The sequence below is a fragment of the Heterodontus francisci genome, chromosome 13, assembly GCF_036365525.1.
Source record: "Heterodontus francisci isolate sHetFra1 chromosome 13, sHetFra1.hap1, whole genome shotgun sequence".
Taxonomy (NCBI): Eukaryota; Metazoa; Chordata; class Chondrichthyes; order Heterodontiformes; family Heterodontidae; genus Heterodontus; species Heterodontus francisci.
In genome coordinates this window covers 12,229,117-12,249,698 of record NC_090383.1, presented here as the reverse complement: position 1 = coordinate 12,249,698, position 20,582 = coordinate 12,229,117, and the positions used below count along the sequence as shown (strand labels likewise).

Here is a 20,582-nt window from a genome sequence, read left to right as displayed (position 1 = left end):
AAAACCTCTTCATTCAAAGAAGAAATAAGCACAGAAGGTGTTTTATTTCACATGTAGGAAGCATATGTATTTAATTCCTTCAATATATCAATTTATTTCAATGGTTCATTGAAAAAATGTATTTTTTTGAAAGGGTCCTTTTATAAATTACACCACTGCGTGAATGACTGCTGAAATTAATGAGGTGTAAGAAATACCAAAATGTTGCTCTGAAAAGTTACATATTTTGCTAAATTTAGGTAGATACTTCTAAAAAGAATTGTGTTTTGTTTTAAATTTTTGGCATCAGGGAATCTGTTCAGAGTCTGCAATTACTGTACCAATTGTTGCTCTTGGATCGGCCAGCTCCAGATGGTTATCAAATGCTGGATTTTGCAAAGTTAGCGGATCCAAACTTATACGCGATAAATCTGTCAATCGTCCCTTTTGACGGATTCTGCACAAGCAAACTGATAGCATAATAACAAGTATGAAGAGAATGGCAATAATTGCAGTCGAGGCTATATAAAATATATTATTGTAGTTTGGCTTAGTCTTGAAAATATAGCATGGGCCTTTTGAAGGCCAGATGCTGCTTGCAGTGCTTGATCCTGCTTTATTCACAGCCACTACACACGTGTGGTAAGTGCTATCCGAGGTAAGATCACGTAAAGTATATCTTCGATATGTAGGATTGATGGTGTCTGTCTTATATAAATGTCTGTTGTCATCAGATTGATAGATAATATAGTAATGGAGTACTGTAGAACTAGGAGCACACCAGTAGATTTCTGCTGAATTGTCTGAAATCTTAATCACCTTTTGTATCTTCACTGGATCTGGTATGACATCTTCCCCAGTTATGTAAGGACAGCGACAGCCTGTTAAATGTTGCAGGTCATGACAAGGTACCTGCCAGTGTCTACATGGATCATAATTACAATCACCAACATGTGTAGTTCTTGTAATCTCTTCTTCTTCTAGGGACTCCAAATCATCATCTTCAATTACTATAAATATCGGCCCCTTCTTCTTTATGATGGTGGAGGTTGAGGGGAGTTCTGGTAATGTTGATGTCTCTAATGTCACTATTGTTGGGTAATGTTTGGTCCCAGTTTGATCTCTGGTAGCGGTCGGGGAATGTTTGGCAGCGGTCGGGGAATGTTTGGCAGCGGTCGGGTAATGTTTGGTCACAGTTTGATCTCTGGTAGTGGTTGGGTAATATTTGGTCCCAGTTTGAGCTCTGGTAGTGGTTGCATAATGTTTGGTCCCAGTTTGATCTCTGGTAGTGGTTGGGTAATGTTTGGTCCCAGTTTGATCTCTGGTATTGGTTGGGTAATGTTCGGCCGTGGTTGCATAATATTTGGTCTCAGTTTGATCTCTGGTAGTGGTTGGGTAATGTTTGGTCACAGTTTGATCTCTGGTAGTGGTTGCATAATGTTTGGTCCCAGTTTGATCCCTGGTAGTGGTTGGGTAATGTTTGGTCACGGTTTGATCTCTGGTAATGGTTGAATAATGTTTGGTCCCAGTTTGATCCCTGGTAGTGGTTGGGTAATGTTTGGTCACAGTTTGATCTCTGGTAATGGTTGAATAATGTTTGGTAGTGGTCGCGTAATGTTTGGTTCCAGTTTGATCTCTGGCAGTTGTTGACCATGTTGAAGTTTTTACCCTTGATTTACTTTTAATCCAACTTTGATCAATTTGTGTAGTGATTTCTTCAGTTTGTAGAGTTCCAGAGTTTGAATCGGAAGACAAGCCATGAAAAGATAATGTATTCAACAAGTTAGTACCTTTTGGGGATGATGTGCTGAAACTGAATTGGAACTCAATTGAGCTTTCGACTGGTAACTTGCTGCTTGATATATTGTTGGTGATACCCGAAGAATTGTGGAATTCTGCTGTTGTATGCTCCAGCAGTCGAGTTTGTACAGCATTAGCATCAACCTGCAATTCCTGTGTTTGGTTTCCACTAATATCACACTCATCTATGAGATCCGTCAATAAAATCGCTCTTTGTGAACCATTCTTGTGACAGCTGGTATCATTTGCCCTGTTGTACGGGGAGGGAAGGAAGTTAAATATCAAAAAAATGAAAACTAAGCTAATGGTTTGACCATTAACTAATATTACATATCATTACACTGTCAACATTGATAAGTTAGTGCTGCAACACTCAAATATGTGCAGAAATATGATGCAGTTATTGCTGAGCATTAATTTGTGTTTTTTACATAATACTGTTACTGAGTTTATGAAGAATTTTGATGCTAATACAGTATAGAAGAAAAATGCATTCAAGCTCATGCCTGTCACTATTGTACAATAAGCTATAATAATTCACCATCTAAATTTTCCCCTGGCACTTTTAGCATTAGTGCTGAACCTTTAACTACTAATACATTGTCTTGGTCTTGTATTGCTCAGGATGCTCTGCTCTCTCCTGACACTAGCCGTGCTTGGAAGGGCAAAATCTATGATTTTGATGCACTGACAGTTATTCATCATTGAAGCCCTAATGGGGAAGAATTGAATGTAACTGCATAAACATTTTATAGGCTTAATATTGTGCTTTACTGAATTTTGAGCAACAACATCGTCGTTGTTAAACAACGTTCTGTTAAATGTGCTCCAAGTCACTGCTAGAGCACAGTAGTACCAGGAGCTAGATATTATGGGTGATTTAATCTTTACTCTATATAAAGGGTGCAGTTCACAACTATTACAATTTGTCTGTACGGGTTACGTTGAACTTGTAAGATGTTTTGAAAAAAAATCATTCTTTTGTAAACAATGTTAAAGTTCTTTTGGAAATAGCATTAAAACTGTAGCTGTAAATATTTAAAGCCATTTATAAATCACTAGCTGATATATACTAATGGAAAGTGTCTTTTGGGTTACTTAGTAGAATGTTTGTATTGCTTAAATCTTCAGCCAAGGGAATTAATCCATTTGACTAGTTTCAGGAGTAATCGTTTTGCTATCTAACATTTCATACTTCAGAAATCTTTTAAAAATTTGGGAAAGCAAAATTAAGTTAGTGAGCACAAATGTATTTTATGAACTTAATATTGCTACAGGCACCCCTGTTCAGTAGAGATTATTCACTCCAGTCCTGTACTTTTGCTTAATTGAAATAAGGAAAACATTCTTAATTTGTGAAGCGAATCCATGCTTTTGCCAGCTACCATGGATTTGTTAAAGGCAAGTCATACGTGGCAAATTAATTGTTTATCAGAAAAAGTGAACAGTTGGATTGCAGGCCAGGTAGTGCTTATGGATTTTCAGGATCGTAGAAATACACAGAAGTTGCACCATGGAAACAGGCTATTTGGCCCAACCAGTCCATGATGATGTTAACCTCCACATGAACAAATACGTGCAATCATATTTACCCACCCCTTTTCTGTCATCCACCTATCCAATGCAATCTTGAATGTTGAAAGACCACTAACCCAGAAAATAAATTCCACAGCTTTGCAACTCTGTGTGGAGAGGTTTCTCCTTCTCTCAGTTCTAACTCTCATGTTTAATCTTGTATCTATGGCCACTGGTTCTTGACCCCTTAACCACTGGGTGGAGTCTGCTCCTACCTACCCTATCCATGTTTCATAATTTTAAAGACTTCTATTATTTCGGCTCATAGTCTGCATTGTTCCAATGAAGGCCCAATGTTTCAAGTCTTTGTTTATATTTGCATGTCCTCAAATTAAGCAGCATCCTCATAAATCTGTGTTATACTCTCCTTAAAACTGCAAAATCCTTCTTCTAGTGTGGAGCCCAATACTGTGCTCAATACTCTGAGATTTTATTAATAGTTATATAGGCTCATCATTACCTCTTGGCCTTTATATTCTGTATCTCTTGAGATAAAAACTTGAATCCTAATAGCTTTTCTCACAGCCTTATCAACCTGATCTGCTGCCTTTAATGTTCTGTAAACGTATGCCCACAAATTGCTCAGTCTCTGCTCAGCATCAACTTCCATACAAAGAATCATTGCTGCTGTTACCTTTTTAACTAAGATGTATAACCTCATACTTATTGACCTGCCACTTTTAAGGCCATTCTATCAATATCCCTTTGTAGTTTCCTTTGGTCTTCTAAAGAATTTGCTACACTTCCTATTTTGGAATCATCAGCAAATTTTGACACTGTTCCCTTTGTTCCAAATCATTGATATATGCAGTGAACAAAGTGATCCCAGATCTGAAACTGATGGACATCACTACACACTTCCGTCTACCCTGGAAAGAAAATGCTCTTAACATTTACTCTCAGTTTTCTCTCTCCGAACCAATTTTTAATCCAGTTTGCTATCCTTCCCCAAATCTTCTCTCTCAATCTCCAATGTGGTACCTGGTCAAAGACTGCCATCTCTGTAACTTTGCCCATCTGTGCCCATGCCTCAAACCATCTACTGCTGAAACCCTCATCCATACCTTTTGTCACTTCCAGACTTGACTATTCCAGTGCTCTCTTTGCTGGCCTCCTAGCTTCTGTCCCTCCATAAACTGGAGCTGATCCAAAACTCTGCTGCTCTATCCTAACCTTGAACCAAGCCCTGGTCACTATTACCTTTATGCTCTCTCACCTCTTGTCCACCAATACCTCGCATTTAAAATTCTCATCCAAGTGTTCAAATCCTTCCTGGCCTCACTCCTCCCTATCTGTGTAACCTACACCAAACATACAATCCTCTGAGAATTCTGTTCTTGCAACTTTGGCCTCTTACACCCACTGTTTCTTCCCACTGTTGAAGGCCATGCCTCCAACCATCCTCCTTAAGATCTACCACTTTGACCAAGCTTTTAGTCACCTCCCCTAATATCTCCTTTTCTAGCTCAATGTCTGTTTTGGTCTAATTACACTTTTAAGTGCTTCAGACATTTTCCTATGTTAAAAGCACTGTATAAATGCAAATTGTTGAGTGGCTATTTAAAAATGGGGAATTCAGGCTTGTGCTATAAGGAGTGAGGCAGTAGTTATGGTTCTTTTTTAAAAGTTGTTCTCTTGGGTTGTATGTAATTCTCTTTAAGAGTACAGCAAAGGAGGAATTCTGATACTTGATACTACTCTCCCCCCACCCCCGCCCCACACTTTGCAGTATCCTCAGTGCAAATTTATGTGACTAACTTCAGATTTCCCTCCCTTTCAGTGGGAAAGAGCCTTATCTCCACTTGGAGCTTCATTTTGATGGTATGATTTAAGTTTAGGAACTTGCTTATACAGAGGGTTTACAGAAGCAAGCAAATATCTTGTTGCTCATGCTGTACCACCCTTATATTTATATTCAAAACTGTGGAGTAAAAAAACAGTAGGGTTTTGTTAGTCGTTGTTCAGGCCATGTGCCTATTTCCCCGTGAGAAATAGTTCTTTCGAAGAGCTAGTAGCAGCATGATGGGCCAAATGGCTGCCTCGAAGACTATAATCCTATGATTGTTACTATTTGTTAGACTAGTAAAACTCAAACTGATATTGTTACTGTTATTTAAACTGCATAACAGGCACAGACTGCTTTCACTGTTCCTTTTAATCTAGTCTCTGTTCAATGCCTAAATTTTAATTTAAAACTTCTAATTTTGTGTTTTTCCCCACTTCATATCATTGCACCAGTTGTACTGACTTGCTCGAGTTCTGGAAATATAGTTGAAGCTGCTGCTGCTACTAATGGTGAAGCAAAAAGGATCCTTACCTGTTCAGTAGTACCTTTTCTGGTTCAGTAATCAGCCAGGTGAGCTCACAGCTACAAACCAGGGGGTTTCCAGAGAGGCTTATTGTGACAGTTGAATTGAAGAAATTCCAGGGTCTGAATTCTGTCAAGTTACAACTGGAATGAGAGAAAGCAACACTTTTAATTCAAATATTTTTTGTTGGCTGGTTTAATCTTTTATTTATCCTATTAGCTAAACTCCTGGCCCTCTTTTATTAATTCCGATGCTTTCAAAGTTCTGTATTTTAATTTATTGAGTGTCTAAGGTTCTGACCATTCAATTTATTGTATGTATTGTCAGCTTGTTCACCTACTGGAACTATTGCAGTGTAAATTAAGGCAATGTAGGAAAATCTATCTGACTGCTTATGGACAAACCATTTTATAGGCTGCCATTTTTACCCCCTTGGAAAATTTATCCTAGAACAAGTGGAGTGCATTTTTAAATTAACAAGTATGCAGGCATTTATTTTGCATACATATTCAGCTGCATCTAGTTATCTGTTCACTACAGTGTTACCTGAAGTAGTCTAGTCCAAATTTAAACATTTTCTGTATGTATACTTTCCTTCATTCAGTGGTAATTGCAAAAAGGCTATTATGAGTATGAAGTGGGTTTTGCTAACATGTATCTAAGTGCAAAAAATGTGCTCCATTACTTTAAAAATGACCTTCGGTAGAAAGGTGTGAATTTGTAACATTGTTAGAATTCTTTAGACAGTCAAGATAACGTTTCCTTTCTGCTGTTGCGAAATTAAACGTGTTAGTGGAAACAAGAATGGCATATAGTTTTGGTTTTGGGCCAGGATTCTAGAAAGTCCTGTTTTAGTCTAAATCATTTATAAACTTTGACTATTATTTCTGGCCTTACAGAGGTGCATTTTCTTGACCACAACACTAAGTGCCAAATTGATAAATAAACTGAAATACTACACAGGTTGAGACTATATATTTTAAATAATCTTAACCAAAAAATAGGGTGACAGGGAATAGAATGCAGTAAACTTGGAAACGGTAGAGTAGTGGTTATTTTGCTGGATTGGGAATCTAGAGGAGTGGACTAATAATCCAGAGATTGAGAATTCATATCCCACCGCAATTGTTAGAGAATTGAATTCAGTTTAAAAATCCTGGAAATAAAAAGTCGGTGTCTGTATAAAAGTGACCATGAAGCTGTCTGATTATTGGAAAACAAAAGCAAAATACTGCAGACGCTAGAAATCTGAAACAAAAACAGAAAATGCTGGAAATACTCAGCAGGTCAGGCAACATCTCAGGAGAGAAAACAGTTTATGTTTCATCAGAAAGGGTAAAAACCCAACTGGTGCTGTCCTTGAGGAAAGGAAACCTACTGTCCCTGTCTATACGTGACTTCAGTCCCATGCTAATGTGGCTGACTCTTAACTGCCCTCTGAAGTGGCCGAGGACACCACTCGGTTGTATCAACACTGTTTGGGCAACTAGAGATGGGCAATAAATGCTGACTTTGTCAGTGACCCCCACATCCCGAGAAAGAATAAGAAAGAACTTCCTGGAAACTCCCTTCCGAAATGAATTGTGTGGAATTCTTTTTCAGATTGCCTTAATGGTGAGAGCAAAAATTATTTTTACGTTAAAACTTGTGCGTTGTCATTTGCCCAGACTTTTTGCCTTGTACAAAATCTTTTTGTAGAAATATAACTAACTTTTCTTTAAAAGAATATTCGTGTTTTATGGCTGCTAGGGTATCACTAAGCTGGCATGAAGTAAAATCTGTGGAACTATATATACAGGCGATTCTAAGTATGACATATGTAGCTACCCAATATGAACAATTCTTGCTGTAAGGCAATATCTCGTCATGCAAACCCAATTGTCAAAACGTAAACCTATTTGACTAATAAACTTCTTTTGTAGGACTTCTGGCTCTAACTATAGGAGATATTTTGTTTAATCTTACAAAATTTTATGGATGCTATTGGAGAGGTGACCTTTCTGCCTGTTTAGTAAGGAGGCATATTTGTAACTGCTTGTGCTGTATTTATAGACTTTTGCCGTCTGCACACTCTTTCTATACATGAACATTACATACTGTGCTGGCTGCATTGTGCCTGTTTCTTTGCACAGTTCTTTCTTATATTACGGCACACATTGTTAACATTGAGTGTTTCAGTGCCAGCTTTAATCAGCTAAACATAAATTGTTTGGCTGGTTCTATTGCTGTGGCCTTCAGATAGAATGTAAGGTGCTTTATTATTTTGGAACCAGCACAGTTTGTTCCTGACAGAAGTTGCTTGATTTGAGATACTGGATAATTCCAATTACTCTTATTAAAAAAAAAATACTAGTTATTTATTCTGGTTATTTAATTTAAATTATTGGATAATTTTTTTTTTCTTCAGTGTATACAAATAAAAGACAGTGAATACAAGAAAGAAAAAGTTGCATTTCTGTAGCACCTTTCACAACCACAGGGTGTTCCAAAGCACTTTACAGCCAATTAAGTATTTTTAAAGTGTACTCCCTGTTATAATGTAGAAAATGCGGCAGCCAATTTTGCGCACAGCAAACTCCCACAAACAGCGGTGTGATAATGACCAGATAATTGGTTTTGGTAATGTTGATTTGAGGGATAATTATTGGCCTGGTCAGCAGGGATGACTCTCCTGCTCTTCTTTGAAAATAGTGCCATGAGACCTTTTATGTCCACCTGAGAGAGCAGACGGGGCCTCGGTTTTTAACGCCTCATCTGAAATGAAGATACATCTAACAATTGAACACTCCCTCAGTCGTGCACTAGAGTGTCGGCCTATATTTTTGTGCTCAAATCTCTGGAGTGGGATTCTCAATCTTCTGAGTCAGAGGCAAAAGTGCTAGCAACTGAGAGGTGTAACCTTTATTGCTAATGCTACACAGATTTAGATAGAATGTAGCAGTTCATTTTCAACACTGATGCCACTAGAACTTCAGTAAAGGTTAATGGTGGCCCTGTGAAACTGGTGTATTCTCACTTAAAGTGGGAAAAATGCCCATAAGTGCAGTTTAGATTTTGTCCACATTGTTACTGCAGAAAATGATGACTATGGGTCTCTCATTTATGATGTGAGCAATTAGAGTCATGAATTAAGATATCACGCAAGAAGCATATGGGCTTAAGTATTGCAATATTTATGTCACATATTGATGTCAAGGCACTAAACGACAACACTGAATATGTTTAATGAATTAATAAGGAAATGTCAACAAATGGTTTCAGGCATCTTTAAGGCAAAATGCATCCATTTACAGTCATGAAATACTTCTTGTAGAAAGGTTTAATAATTACCTTTTAAGGGAAAGGAACTCTAGGTGCCGGAGGAACTCCAACATACTACTTGTCACAAAATGTAGCTGGGGACTTTCTTCCAGATCCACATGAATCAGGCTTGGTGTATGGACAAATAGATCAGCAGGTAGAGACTGAAGAAAGGGCATCTGCCTCATCCAAAGGGACTGGAGATTGTTTAATCCTTCAAACCACTGTGGGTCAACTGTAGATGGTAAATAAACGATCAGCTACTATATTTTGAAGATGCCTTTATATAACTTGCTGACATTCAGAACTGCAATCTGTGACATAATATACTTAAATTATAGCTCTCTTAGCAATGAGAACCACTTTTCTTGTATCTAATATCTACTCCAATCCACTTAAAGACAGTTGAATGATTACTAAAGACAGCAACACAGTTATTTTTGTAGGCTCGCATATATAGCCATTTTTAATGGCTGACAATTAATAGTACAGATTTTTAAGGTTATTCGCAATGGGTGCAGTAATCCAACTTAAAATGCTAACTGCTGACCTTTCGCATCATTGGAAGTTTTTAAATCTTGTCTAGGCACAAATGATGCTGGCCCCTTTTGAAAGCCTCTTATTTGTTGTAACAAAATCAGTGCAGGCAATCCTTAAGTTCTGACCAGAGAAAGTTAATGTGTGGCATTAATAGAGTAAATTTAGCTACTGCAATACCTATTTTCTGCTATTAGTGTGAGTTTTACCAGTTGAAGAACTTACAATTTTTCTAATTATTAAATTTTTTTATAAACTTGAAATTAAAAATATTAATTTATAGGGATATCTGTAGTGGGGTAGATTAGATTAGATTAGAGATACAGCACTGAAACAGGCCCTTCGGCCCACCAAGTCTGTGCCGAACATCAACCACCCATTTATACTAATCCTACGCTAATCCCATAGGTGTGAAACCAACATGGCCTCTCAAAAGACTCAAAATTTTCAGGTTGCGATTACCTTCTTGTTTATTAGGAAGTTATGTTAAATTTGAATAGAACACTGGTTCAGCCTCGACTGGAGTATTGTGTCCATTTCTGGGCGCCATACTTGAGGAAAGATGTGAAGGCATTGGAAAGAGTGCAGAAAAGGTTCACGAGAATGGTTCCAGGGAAAAACTTCAGTTATGTGGATAGATTGGAGAAGTTGGAACTGTTTTCTTTGGAGGAGAAGGTTGAGACGAGATTTGATAGAGGTGTTCAAAATCATGAGGGGTCTGGATAGGGTAGATAGGGTTACCATTGTTGGAGGGATCAAGAACAAGACAGCACAGAGTTAAGGTAATTGACAAAAGAAGTAAATGCAACATGAGGAAAAACATTTTCATGCAGCGAGTGGTTAGGATCTGGAATGCACTGCCTGAGAGTGTGGTGGAGGCAGGTTCAATTGAGGCATTCAAGAGGGAATTGTATTGTTATCTGAAAATGAAGAATGCGCAGGGCCACGGGGAGAAGGCAGGGGAACGGCACTAGGTAAACTGCTCTTTCAGAGAGCCAGCACAGACATGATGGGCCGAATGGCCTCCTTCTGTGCTGTAATGATTCTGTGATAAATTAAAATGTTTTGAGATTGTGAAATAAACATTTCTGATTTCCATTGCTTCAAAGTTCACATTTGATAAAAAAGCAACCTATTTGATATGTCTTGAATTATATGGACATATCTGGTATGTGCCAATGGAAAAGTTTTAAAATTATATAGATAGCCTGGATTAAATGCTTCTTTTTGTGTAGTATTACACTAAGCCCACCAATTATATCGCAAAGGTAATGTTATACTTGTGGAAGTTCTAACAATCAAATCAAACACTTATTTCTGCTTGTCCCTCCCCATTTCTGTGGCCTTTGACCCTCATTGACTGCAATGGTAATTTCGTCTGTTTTTAATTAACAAGTCTATGTATATACTTTGTTAATTTAGTACTTAATTTCTTATTAATGTCTGTTCCATTTGCAAGCCAGGAGATTTCAATAAACATAAGGTTAAGCCTGCACTTATACAATAAATTCTGAAATTCCTAACATATCTTTCAGTGACTTAGAACTACTAGATGATTGTTCAAACTCTCGGCAATTTCAGTGGACATGTTTTTGTTATTTCAAATTAGGGAGGTTACTTCAAGCCCAGGAGCTTTAGTACATGAAGTTTATGTGCTTTTTGTTTGAGAGGAGCAAGAAACCTGTTCATTTTTGTCGTGCATAATTTTTTTAAAAACGTCCTGAATAAGAGACAGCGGTACTTACAGGTTTTGAATAAGTTTGCACTCAGATCAAGTATTTTGAGATTTTCCATTTCAGAGGCAAATGCTTTGTAATTGCACGCTTCCAAAGATGTCGTGGATAGGTTTAGGTAATGAAGCTTGGGGAAATGAGAGAATTCATATGGGCTGAGCTGTTGCAAAGGGTTCCCTTCGAGTCTTAGCACGGTGAGATTAGGCATTTGAAATTTCCATTGCAACTTTGTAAACTTATTGTAGCTCAGGTCCAGAGATGCAAGCTGTGGGAGCACTGTCCCTGAAGAGACAATCTCTGAGATTTTATTGTGACTTAAAAGTAAAATTTTTAAATTGTGAAGGTCTGTAAACTTTGAAAACTCAATCTGCCGGATGATGTTCTTGCTCAAATCAAGCGATTCAAGAGCTGTGGGTAGGCAGGATGGAACAGTTGTAAGTTGATTGCTGGCTGTGTCCAGGTGCCTTAATGTTGCTATGATCAGGGATCCACAGGGCAGCCTGTTGTTGGTCAGATTGTTGTGCGATAGGTCCAGTACTTCCAGGGCACTGAAATTTTGGAAGGTATTGATCGGTACGATACTGATGTTCTTTCTTGACAAACGGAGCTGCGTGTCATTTTGGGAACATGTTTTCATATGGTAGAATGGAAAATGATCAGGTTGATCAACAGGTAAACCGTTAGTTCTCGGAAGAAAGAGCACCACCTCCATTAGTAGGAAGAAAAGAGCCTTCGCTTCCATTTTTTTCAAAAATTGGAATACAATTCCTGAAACAGATCACAGTTAAACTTTGAAGTGGGCTGGTATTCATCACTGTTCTATTTTTAACTTTTAGTGCAAGTAAATTTTGAACTGGCTCCAGTCTTAAATTTAGTACTGTTTTGTCCAATTTTATATGAGGTGTTTTCTGTTATACTACATGATGTAAATTTACAGTTTCTTCAGTATTGAATATGCAACCTTCAGAATGATTGATTTACACAGGTCACTAGAAGAGATTCTAAAATTTGTCACAGTATAAACTGAGATTTGTAAAACCAGCTTAGCTGACTTTTTATTATTAGTGAGGTGAATGGCTTAAATAAAACATAAAAAGAGGCTGCAAGCAAAACTATTGAAAAATCTATGCTGTCAGTTTCCATCAGCTTGTTATGAAGTGCTGATACTCTCCTCTTTAGGACACAGCTCACTTCCCCAAGTCCAGAAGACAGGTGCAGATTCGCAAGACCCCAGGTTTTGGAATTCCAAGAACATGCATGCGTGCTGTTGGAGTTTAATTACATCACTTGCCAGCTCACCCTAGCCTACAGGCATTGGCTTGTAGGATAAGAACCAGGGGAGTTAATTAGGGTTCTGTCCCCAATCACTGTCAAGTGACTCTACCCTTCCTGCCTGCACCCCAAATGAATCATCTACTTAGATAATCAAATTACCATTTTTTGCACTCTATATGTGCCAGTATAAGAGAGGTTAAGATGCGAAGTCTGATCAATTTTAGACATACAAAGTGTAGGTGTATAAACTTTTTTAACAAATACTGTGATATCTGTTACACAGGTCACTTGTGCACACAGGTGTTAATGAAATTTACAACAGAGCGATGTAACTTTTACACTAGTGCAAGCAGCATTTAGGTCTGGTACAAATTTGCAGAGAACAGAATTGCTGTCCTGCGCTCAAGCTCGCCAAACTCCTATAGAGACAAATACTTGCTTTCTTTACTGTCATCCATTAGAAATCTTTAAATATTTGAGGGGAAAGTAACAATATTTTTAACCGTACAATACTCTTGAAATTAAAATGCATCCAACAAAACAGTTTGCCGATTATGATAATTTTACTATAATTGCCAGAGTATGCACTGAATCCCTTCCCCGAATATCTCGTTAACCCAGCAATCACAGAAGAAATAGGTTGTAAAAATATTTTTCTAAACTCAAGCCTGATAGTTAACTGTTTAACTTGAACTGTATTTTGTTATTTATGTAGTGCATCTGAGTTAAGACTAAATAGTCCTCATGCACTGAAGGTTAAATGCCGTTCCCACAAATGAGAAATCATTTGCGATCATGAGTAATATAGTTTTAACTTTTTTTTTCCTAATTTGTGATTGAAAGCTTTATAGAAAAGTCATCCGCATCAGCAAAATAGTGCAGCATTTAGTCATTAAAACTGTGCTTTTAGTTTCTGCTAATAATTGTTATACAGCAGAACAATTCAAACTATTGCACTTACCAAACCGATTGGAGCACTAGATATCTGGATATTTGAAGCACACTGTGCTGCGTAGCTGTCCCAGTTTGATAGACTGTGTGATTCAGATGGCTTTTAACCCCCGCTGTTTGTTCTAAAAGCACTTTCATGCGTTGTAAAGGGGTTTCTGGTGGAAGTGCACAAGAAGTGCATGTATTAGTAAGTGTGTGTGGACTCCGGGCATGTACTTTGTGTCTTTCATCTGACTGCTTTGTTTCTTTTGTTGTAGATATGCATTCCTCCAGCAGACCTCTTGGAATGTAACCTGCTTTGATAGCTGAATGGCTGGGATATGTGAGGGCTGGCTGGCAGGCTACAACCAACTATCTTCAGGGTTAATAATGGCTCTTTGGCCTTAACGGAAAAGGCAAAGCAGTTAAATAAATGACTCTGAAATGGATTACCAATTTTCCAGAAGCTGCTTTTTTTGAGGGGGTGGGAAAGGAATGAGCTGCTATAATTCTGTCACTGTATTAATGAGACAATATAACTGGTCTCTAATTGACCAGGAAAGAAGGCATTTTAACATTGGCATTACGATCTATTGTCATCTGTGGAAACAGCATGTTTCTTAATTTATATTGCATGTTGGGGATACAAGTCTTATGAGTGAGTTTGGCAAAGCAAATGATAATTCAAATATATACTTTATATTTTGCAAAAATGCTCCTTACAGTCCAGTGTTGTCATCACTAATTTTGCCTCAGGATTCAGGAAACAGGTTTTCACAGTTTTACTGGTTTGAGGCTGAACTGTTTATGGGAAAAATCAAAAAAAACTCAAATGCTGTTCGTATAACTTTATCCAAGATTTGGATCCTGTGATTGCTGTGCCATATTTTGGTGGAATAGATAGATGAGGTTTTCCACCCATGCCATCTGTTATTTTGAGGGATGTTTCCAATCTATTAGAGATCCATCTTTCCATCATAACATCTGCTATGCGTCCTAGTGTCTTCTATAATTTATTTGTAGATACTTTGTGACCTGAAAATTTTTCATGTGACTGGTCTATAATAAATACAGCAGATGCCTGCGAGGTAATTCTAGACCCCAAGCCTGTTCACTTTGTTCAGCCAGCTTTTCTGTTTCTCCCTCCCCAGCAAATAATTGCTGCTGTTGGAGATAATCTGCATAGCAGACGTTAATTGTAGAACTTAAACTCTCCTATGTGGATGCAGATCAGCCATGATCTCATTGAATGGCTGAACAGGCTTGAGGGGCTAAATGACCTACTTCTGTTCCTATGTTCCGATGACTTCCATTGCCTTTATTTCGCCAGTGGGTTTTACACAGAAAGTACAGTAACCAGATGATTAGGACAACAGCAATGCATGTTATAGTCACTGTTGTGATTCAAGTTCTCGCCAAATGCTTTTCCTCATTCCCATGTGAAAGGCTGCTTCCATAAAGTAGCCCTCACTTCCCAGGAACAGAAGTGTGACCTATGCAAAGTATCTGATGATGTGTCATGTCTGCTGAAGAATAAATGGCATATGCTGCAAATGAGCTCATTAGAAATAGTACAAGACACCTGTACTCTTCTGGCATTTCACTGTTCAACGTTCGACTGGCCCCACTCGCTGATTTTGTTTGGAAAAGAACCCTGCTAAATCTGGAATATATACTTCTTGATCTCTTCATGCTGTGACAAAAGAAGATAGACCACTCAATGGGCTGGATTTTATTTTCCCGCTGTTGTGGGTGGCGGAGGGTGAAAAAAATGGCGTCCCGCATGTGTGGGCCGCATGGCGGCGCATTTAAATATGCAGGGTGGCTGCCCCCCGCAATCACGTGGTGGGGGAGGCCTCAGCGACGCAGTGAACAGCATCAGCTATCTCTGTGCAGGCCCCGGTGCCATTTTTAAAGGGCTGCTATCCCTGCTCAGAGACTGCAGAGTGGCACCACCCCCCCCCCCTTCCCCCCTACATTAAAATTAATATTTGGCCCATCTCTCCTGCCCACCCCCCCTCCCAATACACTGAAATTGCAGAGTTGATCCCTCTCTACATCCCCTCCCAAGAGGTCACTCCTTTCCCCCCCCCCCCAAACACTAAAAATGCAAAGTTGATCCCCTCCCCCCCCCCCCCCCCCCAACCACCCTGCACTAAATATGCTCTGATTCCCCCCTTCCCCATCTCGGTGGTGCCAGCTTTCCCTGGACGAGAAAGTGAAGGCGTGTGAATGCCACCAGTCGCACTGAAGATCTGGATCCGACAGTAAGATCACGGGGAATTGGATTTAAATGTATGCATAAAGTTAATTTCAATATTTAAAGTTGGGTTCCGTCGCCAAGCAGCCGGTGGTGGGGGGGGGGGGGGGTGGCGCGACGGACCCTCGCTGCCTTCGGGAAGATTGGGCCCGGCAATCCCGTCTTCGGACACTGTGGTGGGCCGCTGCAATCTTCCACCCCCACCCCCACCATCCAGGCAAGGAGCCCGACGTCGGGCGCTCAACAAAATTCAGCCCAATTAATCTAAATCAGCAACCAGACTTATCAATTAGAATCCTTTTCACAGTTTCACAGGAGGAGGCTGTTTGGTATCGACCTTAAGTCATTCACCTAGTATCTGGAAAATGCTACATTAAGTATCTGCTAAATCGGGCAGATAATCGGAGTTAGTAGCTCTGGCTTTAACAGTAACATAAGAAATAGGAGCTCGACTAGGCCATGCAACCCCCTCAAGCCTGCTCCACCATTCAGTAAGATCGTGGTTGATCTTTTACCTCAACTCCACTTTCTTGTCCTATCCCCATATCCCTTGATTCCCTTAGTGCCCAAAAATCTGTCAATCTCTGTCTTGAATATACTCACTCATTGGCTGAGCATCCACAGCCCTCTAGGGCAAAAATTCACAACCTTCTGATTAAAGAAACTTCTCCTCACTTTGGTCCTATATGGCTGACCCCTTACCCTGGGACTGTGACCCCTCGTTGAAGACTCTGCAACCAGGGAACTGGCTTCTCAGCATCTACTCTGTCAAGCCCTTGAAGGATTTTTTACCTAATTCTCAAACCTGTCTTAGTTGGCCAGCCATCTCAATTTAAACCTGATGAACGACTGTGTGGTGGTGAAGGTCTAAAGTTAAACTCAGTGTTACAGCCCGAGAGCGGTAAAGTGCCTAGTAGAAAGTGCCTCTTGTTTACATTGTACATAGGCCGTTCAGCACCTTGAACCTGTTCCGCCATTCATTTAAATTATGGCCGATCTGTACCTTAATTCCATCTATCTGCCCTCGTTCCGGAACCAAGGAGGCTGAGGGTAAAATAGGAGTGGGATGGAGAAGTAAGGTAGCAAGTGACCAGAAGCTCAGGGTCACGCCCAAGCACTGAACAGAGGTAGGTGTTCAGTCTACTTTCGGTTTCCTTGTAGAAGAGCCTGCATCGTGACCAATGGATACAGTGTGGTAAGCTGGATGAAATACAGGTAAATTGCTGTTTTACATGGAAAGTGTATTTAGGGCCCTGGATGATGGGAAGGTTTTCTTTTCTGGGCAAAATGCAGCATTGACATGCGGGCCATTCCACTTCCCCAGCCTTTCCTCCTCGCTAACCGCTTGCACTAATCCTGCCTAGCGGGAACATCGACCTCCTAATTATAAATCTGTCTAGCAGTTTTTTCCCCTCTTCATTCTCCTGAATGTGCTGATTCTTGCTAGGTTCGGGATCCGCAAGTACCTCAGCCAAGTGACCTTTTTCCGGGTTTTGAGTGTTTACTGTGAAAAGAACCCGAGTCCTTTTGATCTATTTAACTTAGTATCGCACTGAGCAAAGCTTCTAACCACTGGGGAATGATGCCGACAGTGCAAAGATTAAAAGAAATAGCTTTACATTGGATCAACGTAAAGATGAATCATACAATAACCAGACGCACTTGGAATTAAGGTTGCTGTCATAGTTGTGGAAGTGTGGCTTTTGGGGGAGGAGGTGGGCTTCTGAAATTCCTGTGCCATTATGAAGATAAACAGCAGCAGAGATAAAGTGTTTGTAGGAGTTTGTACCAGCTAGGGATGGCTCTTAAAAAGCACATTCCATCGCTGAGAATGTGGTATATATAATTGAGAGATCTATCCAAGCTGTTTGCAAGTCCTTGATGACAGGAAATGTTGACCCCAGTTTTTTTGAATAGTTGAAACTTCTACTGGATGAGGTGGGAATGATAACTAAGAGTGGACATTTTGGTCATTAATGTTGCATTAGGTAAAGTAATTCTTAAAGCATGTTGGAGAGGCCTCATTTTATTAGCAAGGTAGGGTTATGATTTCATGTTCACAGCATGTAAGTGAGATAGGATATAACCCTGAAAGTTTAATGTTTCATTTCATCTTTGTACGAACCCTCCCCTTTCCTTCACCCACATGAAAGTTTAATTATTAAAACCATTGAGCTAAAGTCAGTAAAAATATATATATGGAAACGTAGTGGTGAAATGGATTCAGTCTTTTTGAAAAAATTAAAAATTCACTTAAAATTATGAACTGTATTGTAGCAAAAATGAAAACAAACAGTGCTGCAAGTAGGTCCGTGGGCCTCTGAAAAGAAAAGAGTGGTAAATGTTTAGGGTGTAACTTGTTAGCAGAATTGTTCTGACCTGAAAACGTTTTACTCTCTTTTCTGATTCTGCCCAACTTGCTGTGTGTTTCCAGCATTTTCCATTTTTATTTCACTTTTCCAGTATTTGTCATTTATTTCTTTTCACTCCTACTGCATTATGCTTGAGATTGAGTTCTGATGTCCATTGTGTTGAATTCCTGGTCCCAGCTGTACTGGCATGGGAAGCCACGCAGGTGGTGTCCAGGCAGCTCCCTTACAGTGAATGGGGGAAGGGCCCTTGGAATTTTTTCTGGCTTTGATGGAGTCCTGGACTTCCTAAGGGAAAGCTGACTACCTGCACATGGTCTGTCATCCAAAAGAAACTTAATTTTCAGTGAGAGAGTTGGGAGTTATTTATTCTTCCAGAAAGGAACAAGCTTGGTAAATTTTCACCCTATGGTCCACATAGAATAAAACATTTCTTGACAGCAGCACACCTAAAATGCAGTAAAAGTACCTTCCAGATTCTCCCTTCCAATTCATTCATTATCTGAGTCAGAGCTAAAACCCGATTTTATAACAATAGAGGCATTATTAGGACCACTGATTTATTGGGCTGAATTTTCAATTATAGGAGTAGGGGTGCGGGCGCACATTGAAAATTGCATTCCCGGAGGGCGTCTCTGGATCCCGACACCTCTGGAATGCGACGCAATTTTCCAAGGGAAGATGAGAGTGGGGCAACCGGCAACCCACTCACCTCCAATTAACAGCCTATTAAGCTTCTTGAGGAGCTTGTTCACGGGCTGGGGATGGCCAGGAGCCAATTTTCAAATCTGAAATCATTGATCCTGAATAGTCTGGTGCATGTGAGTGGTCAGCTGTCAGACTCAATGCGGGGAGTTGCAACATTGTCTTTTAAAACGGAATATGTTTTTGCCACCAGGGGTTTTGCAGAGGGCTCAGGTGTTATACCGTTTGCCTGGCCGTTTGGCCAATTCTCAGCGCTGAGGCTTCTGGCCCCCTAAATTCCTGCCTCCTCTCTTGTGGAAGGCAGCGGGCGGCCCCATCATGGCTGCCGTCTGCCTTGAGGCTCTTGATCCAACGCGCAACTCCTGCCTGCTCGTAGAGCTCGCTGCCGCTAATTAGGCGCCGAGCTTGCCTCCGGCCCAATTAGGGCATTAACATTTGAAGATTGTGTCGTTTGAGTGATTAAATGCAGCGTGGGGATCGGGATCCCAAAATTATGCGGGTGTCGAGTTCCTGACCCCGATTTGAAAATCAAGCCCATTGTAACTGAATAAATCCAGTTGTCTTAATTACAAACAGTCTGGCATTTTTGGATCAAATTCTGAAAAGCTATCCTTTTGTTTTCATGGAAGCTTTTGAATACAAAAGTCAGGAAGTGATGGTAGGAAGTGATGCTACAATATTTGCAGAGCCTTGGTCAGACCTTATCTGAAGTATTTCATTCAACTTTGAGCACTGCACCTCGGGAAAGATATATTAGCCTAATAGGAGGTAGGGTAAAGATGCAGCAGAATGATACTGGGGCTGAAAGGGTTAAATTACGAGGCCAGGTTGCTTCTATTGCTTTAAGTTTAGGTTGTGGAATGATCTACGAGGTATTTTTTTCTTTTAAAATGGGGAAAAAAAAGGATTCACTAGATATGGAGAAAGTTTCCTCTGGTGGTGAAATTTGCAACAAGGGGACATAAAATTAGAGCTCGGCCACTTTGGAATAAAATCAGGAAGCACTTTTTCATGTCAAAAGTAGTGGAAATCTGGAACTTTCTCTTTCTCAAAAGGCTTTTGATGCTGGGTAAATTGAGATTTTCAAGACACCGAATAGATTTTTGTGCGGTAAGGCTATTGAAGGATACAGAGCAATGTTGAGTAAATGGAATTAAGATGCTGATCAGCTATGATCTGATAGAATGGCGGTACAGGCTTGGGGGCTGAATGGCCTACTCCTGTTCCTAAAACTGTAAATCAATGGCTTTGATTATTCTTTTAAGTATGTGCTGTATTTTATTTCCCAATTTTTAAAACCTAGGATAAATGACACAAAACTATAAAGATATCAGTGAGAAAAAACTATTTGGCCCATTGCCAGCTCATAGAGTTTGTGTAAGATTTCTACATGCATTGTATTACATAATATGAACAGCACAGAAACAGACCATTTGGCCCAAAAGGTCCATGCTGGTGTTTATGCTCCAACGAGCCTCCTCCCACCCTTCTTCATATAACGTTATGAACATATCTTTCTATTCCTTTCTCCTTCATATGTTTATCCAGCTTCTCCTTAAATGCATCAACGTTATTTGCCTCAGCTACTTCTTGTGGTGGCAAGTTCCACGTTCTAACTGTTCTCAGGGTAGAGAAGTTTCTGCTGAATTTCCTATTGGATTTATTAGTGGCTATTTTATATTTATAGCCCCATAGTTCTGGCCTCGGCTGCAAATGGAAACATCTTGCATACATACATACGATTTAGGAGCAGAATTAGGCCATTCAGGCCCTCTAGCCTGCTCCGCCATTCAATAAGATCATGGCTGAT

General features: G+C 39.7%; 2 protein-coding genes across 3 annotated transcripts in view; one reads left to right on the top strand and one right to left on the bottom strand.

The window, feature by feature from the left end:
• crls1 (cardiolipin synthase 1) overlaps nt 1-20,582 on the top strand; it is a 73,063-nt gene that overhangs the window by 19,184 nt on the left and 33,297 nt on the right. The window lies entirely within an intron of this gene.
• On the bottom strand, nt 38-13,838 carry LOC137376226 (leucine-rich repeat neuronal protein 4-like). The gene is made up of 5 exons (XM_068044364.1): nt 13,470-13,838; nt 11,246-12,001; nt 8,994-9,198; nt 5,672-5,806; nt 38-2,029 (listed from the first exon to the last, which is right to left on the bottom strand). The coding sequence occupies exons 2-5, from the start codon at nt 11,973-11,975 to the stop codon at nt 286-288; spliced, it is 2,814 nt and encodes a 937-aa protein (XP_067900465.1). The 5' UTR covers nt 11,976-12,001; nt 13,470-13,838; the 3' UTR covers nt 38-285.

What these genes read in the sequence shown, in the direction of transcription:
- LOC137376226 (XM_068044364.1), bottom strand. Translation starts at nt 11,975, where the DNA reads ATGGAAGCGAAGGCTCTTTTCTTCCTACTAATGGAGGTGGTGCTCTTT. An exon ending in TGCAAACTTATTCAAAACCT is followed by an intron (nt 9,199 to 11,245) that starts GTAAGTACCGCT and finishes TACCATCTACAG; the next exon opens with TTGACCCACAGTGGTTTGAA. An exon ending in GAGTTCCTTTCCCTTAAAAG is followed by an intron (nt 5,807 to 8,993) that starts GTAATTATTAAA and finishes CTCTCATTCCAG; the next exon opens with TTGTAACTTGACAGAATTCA.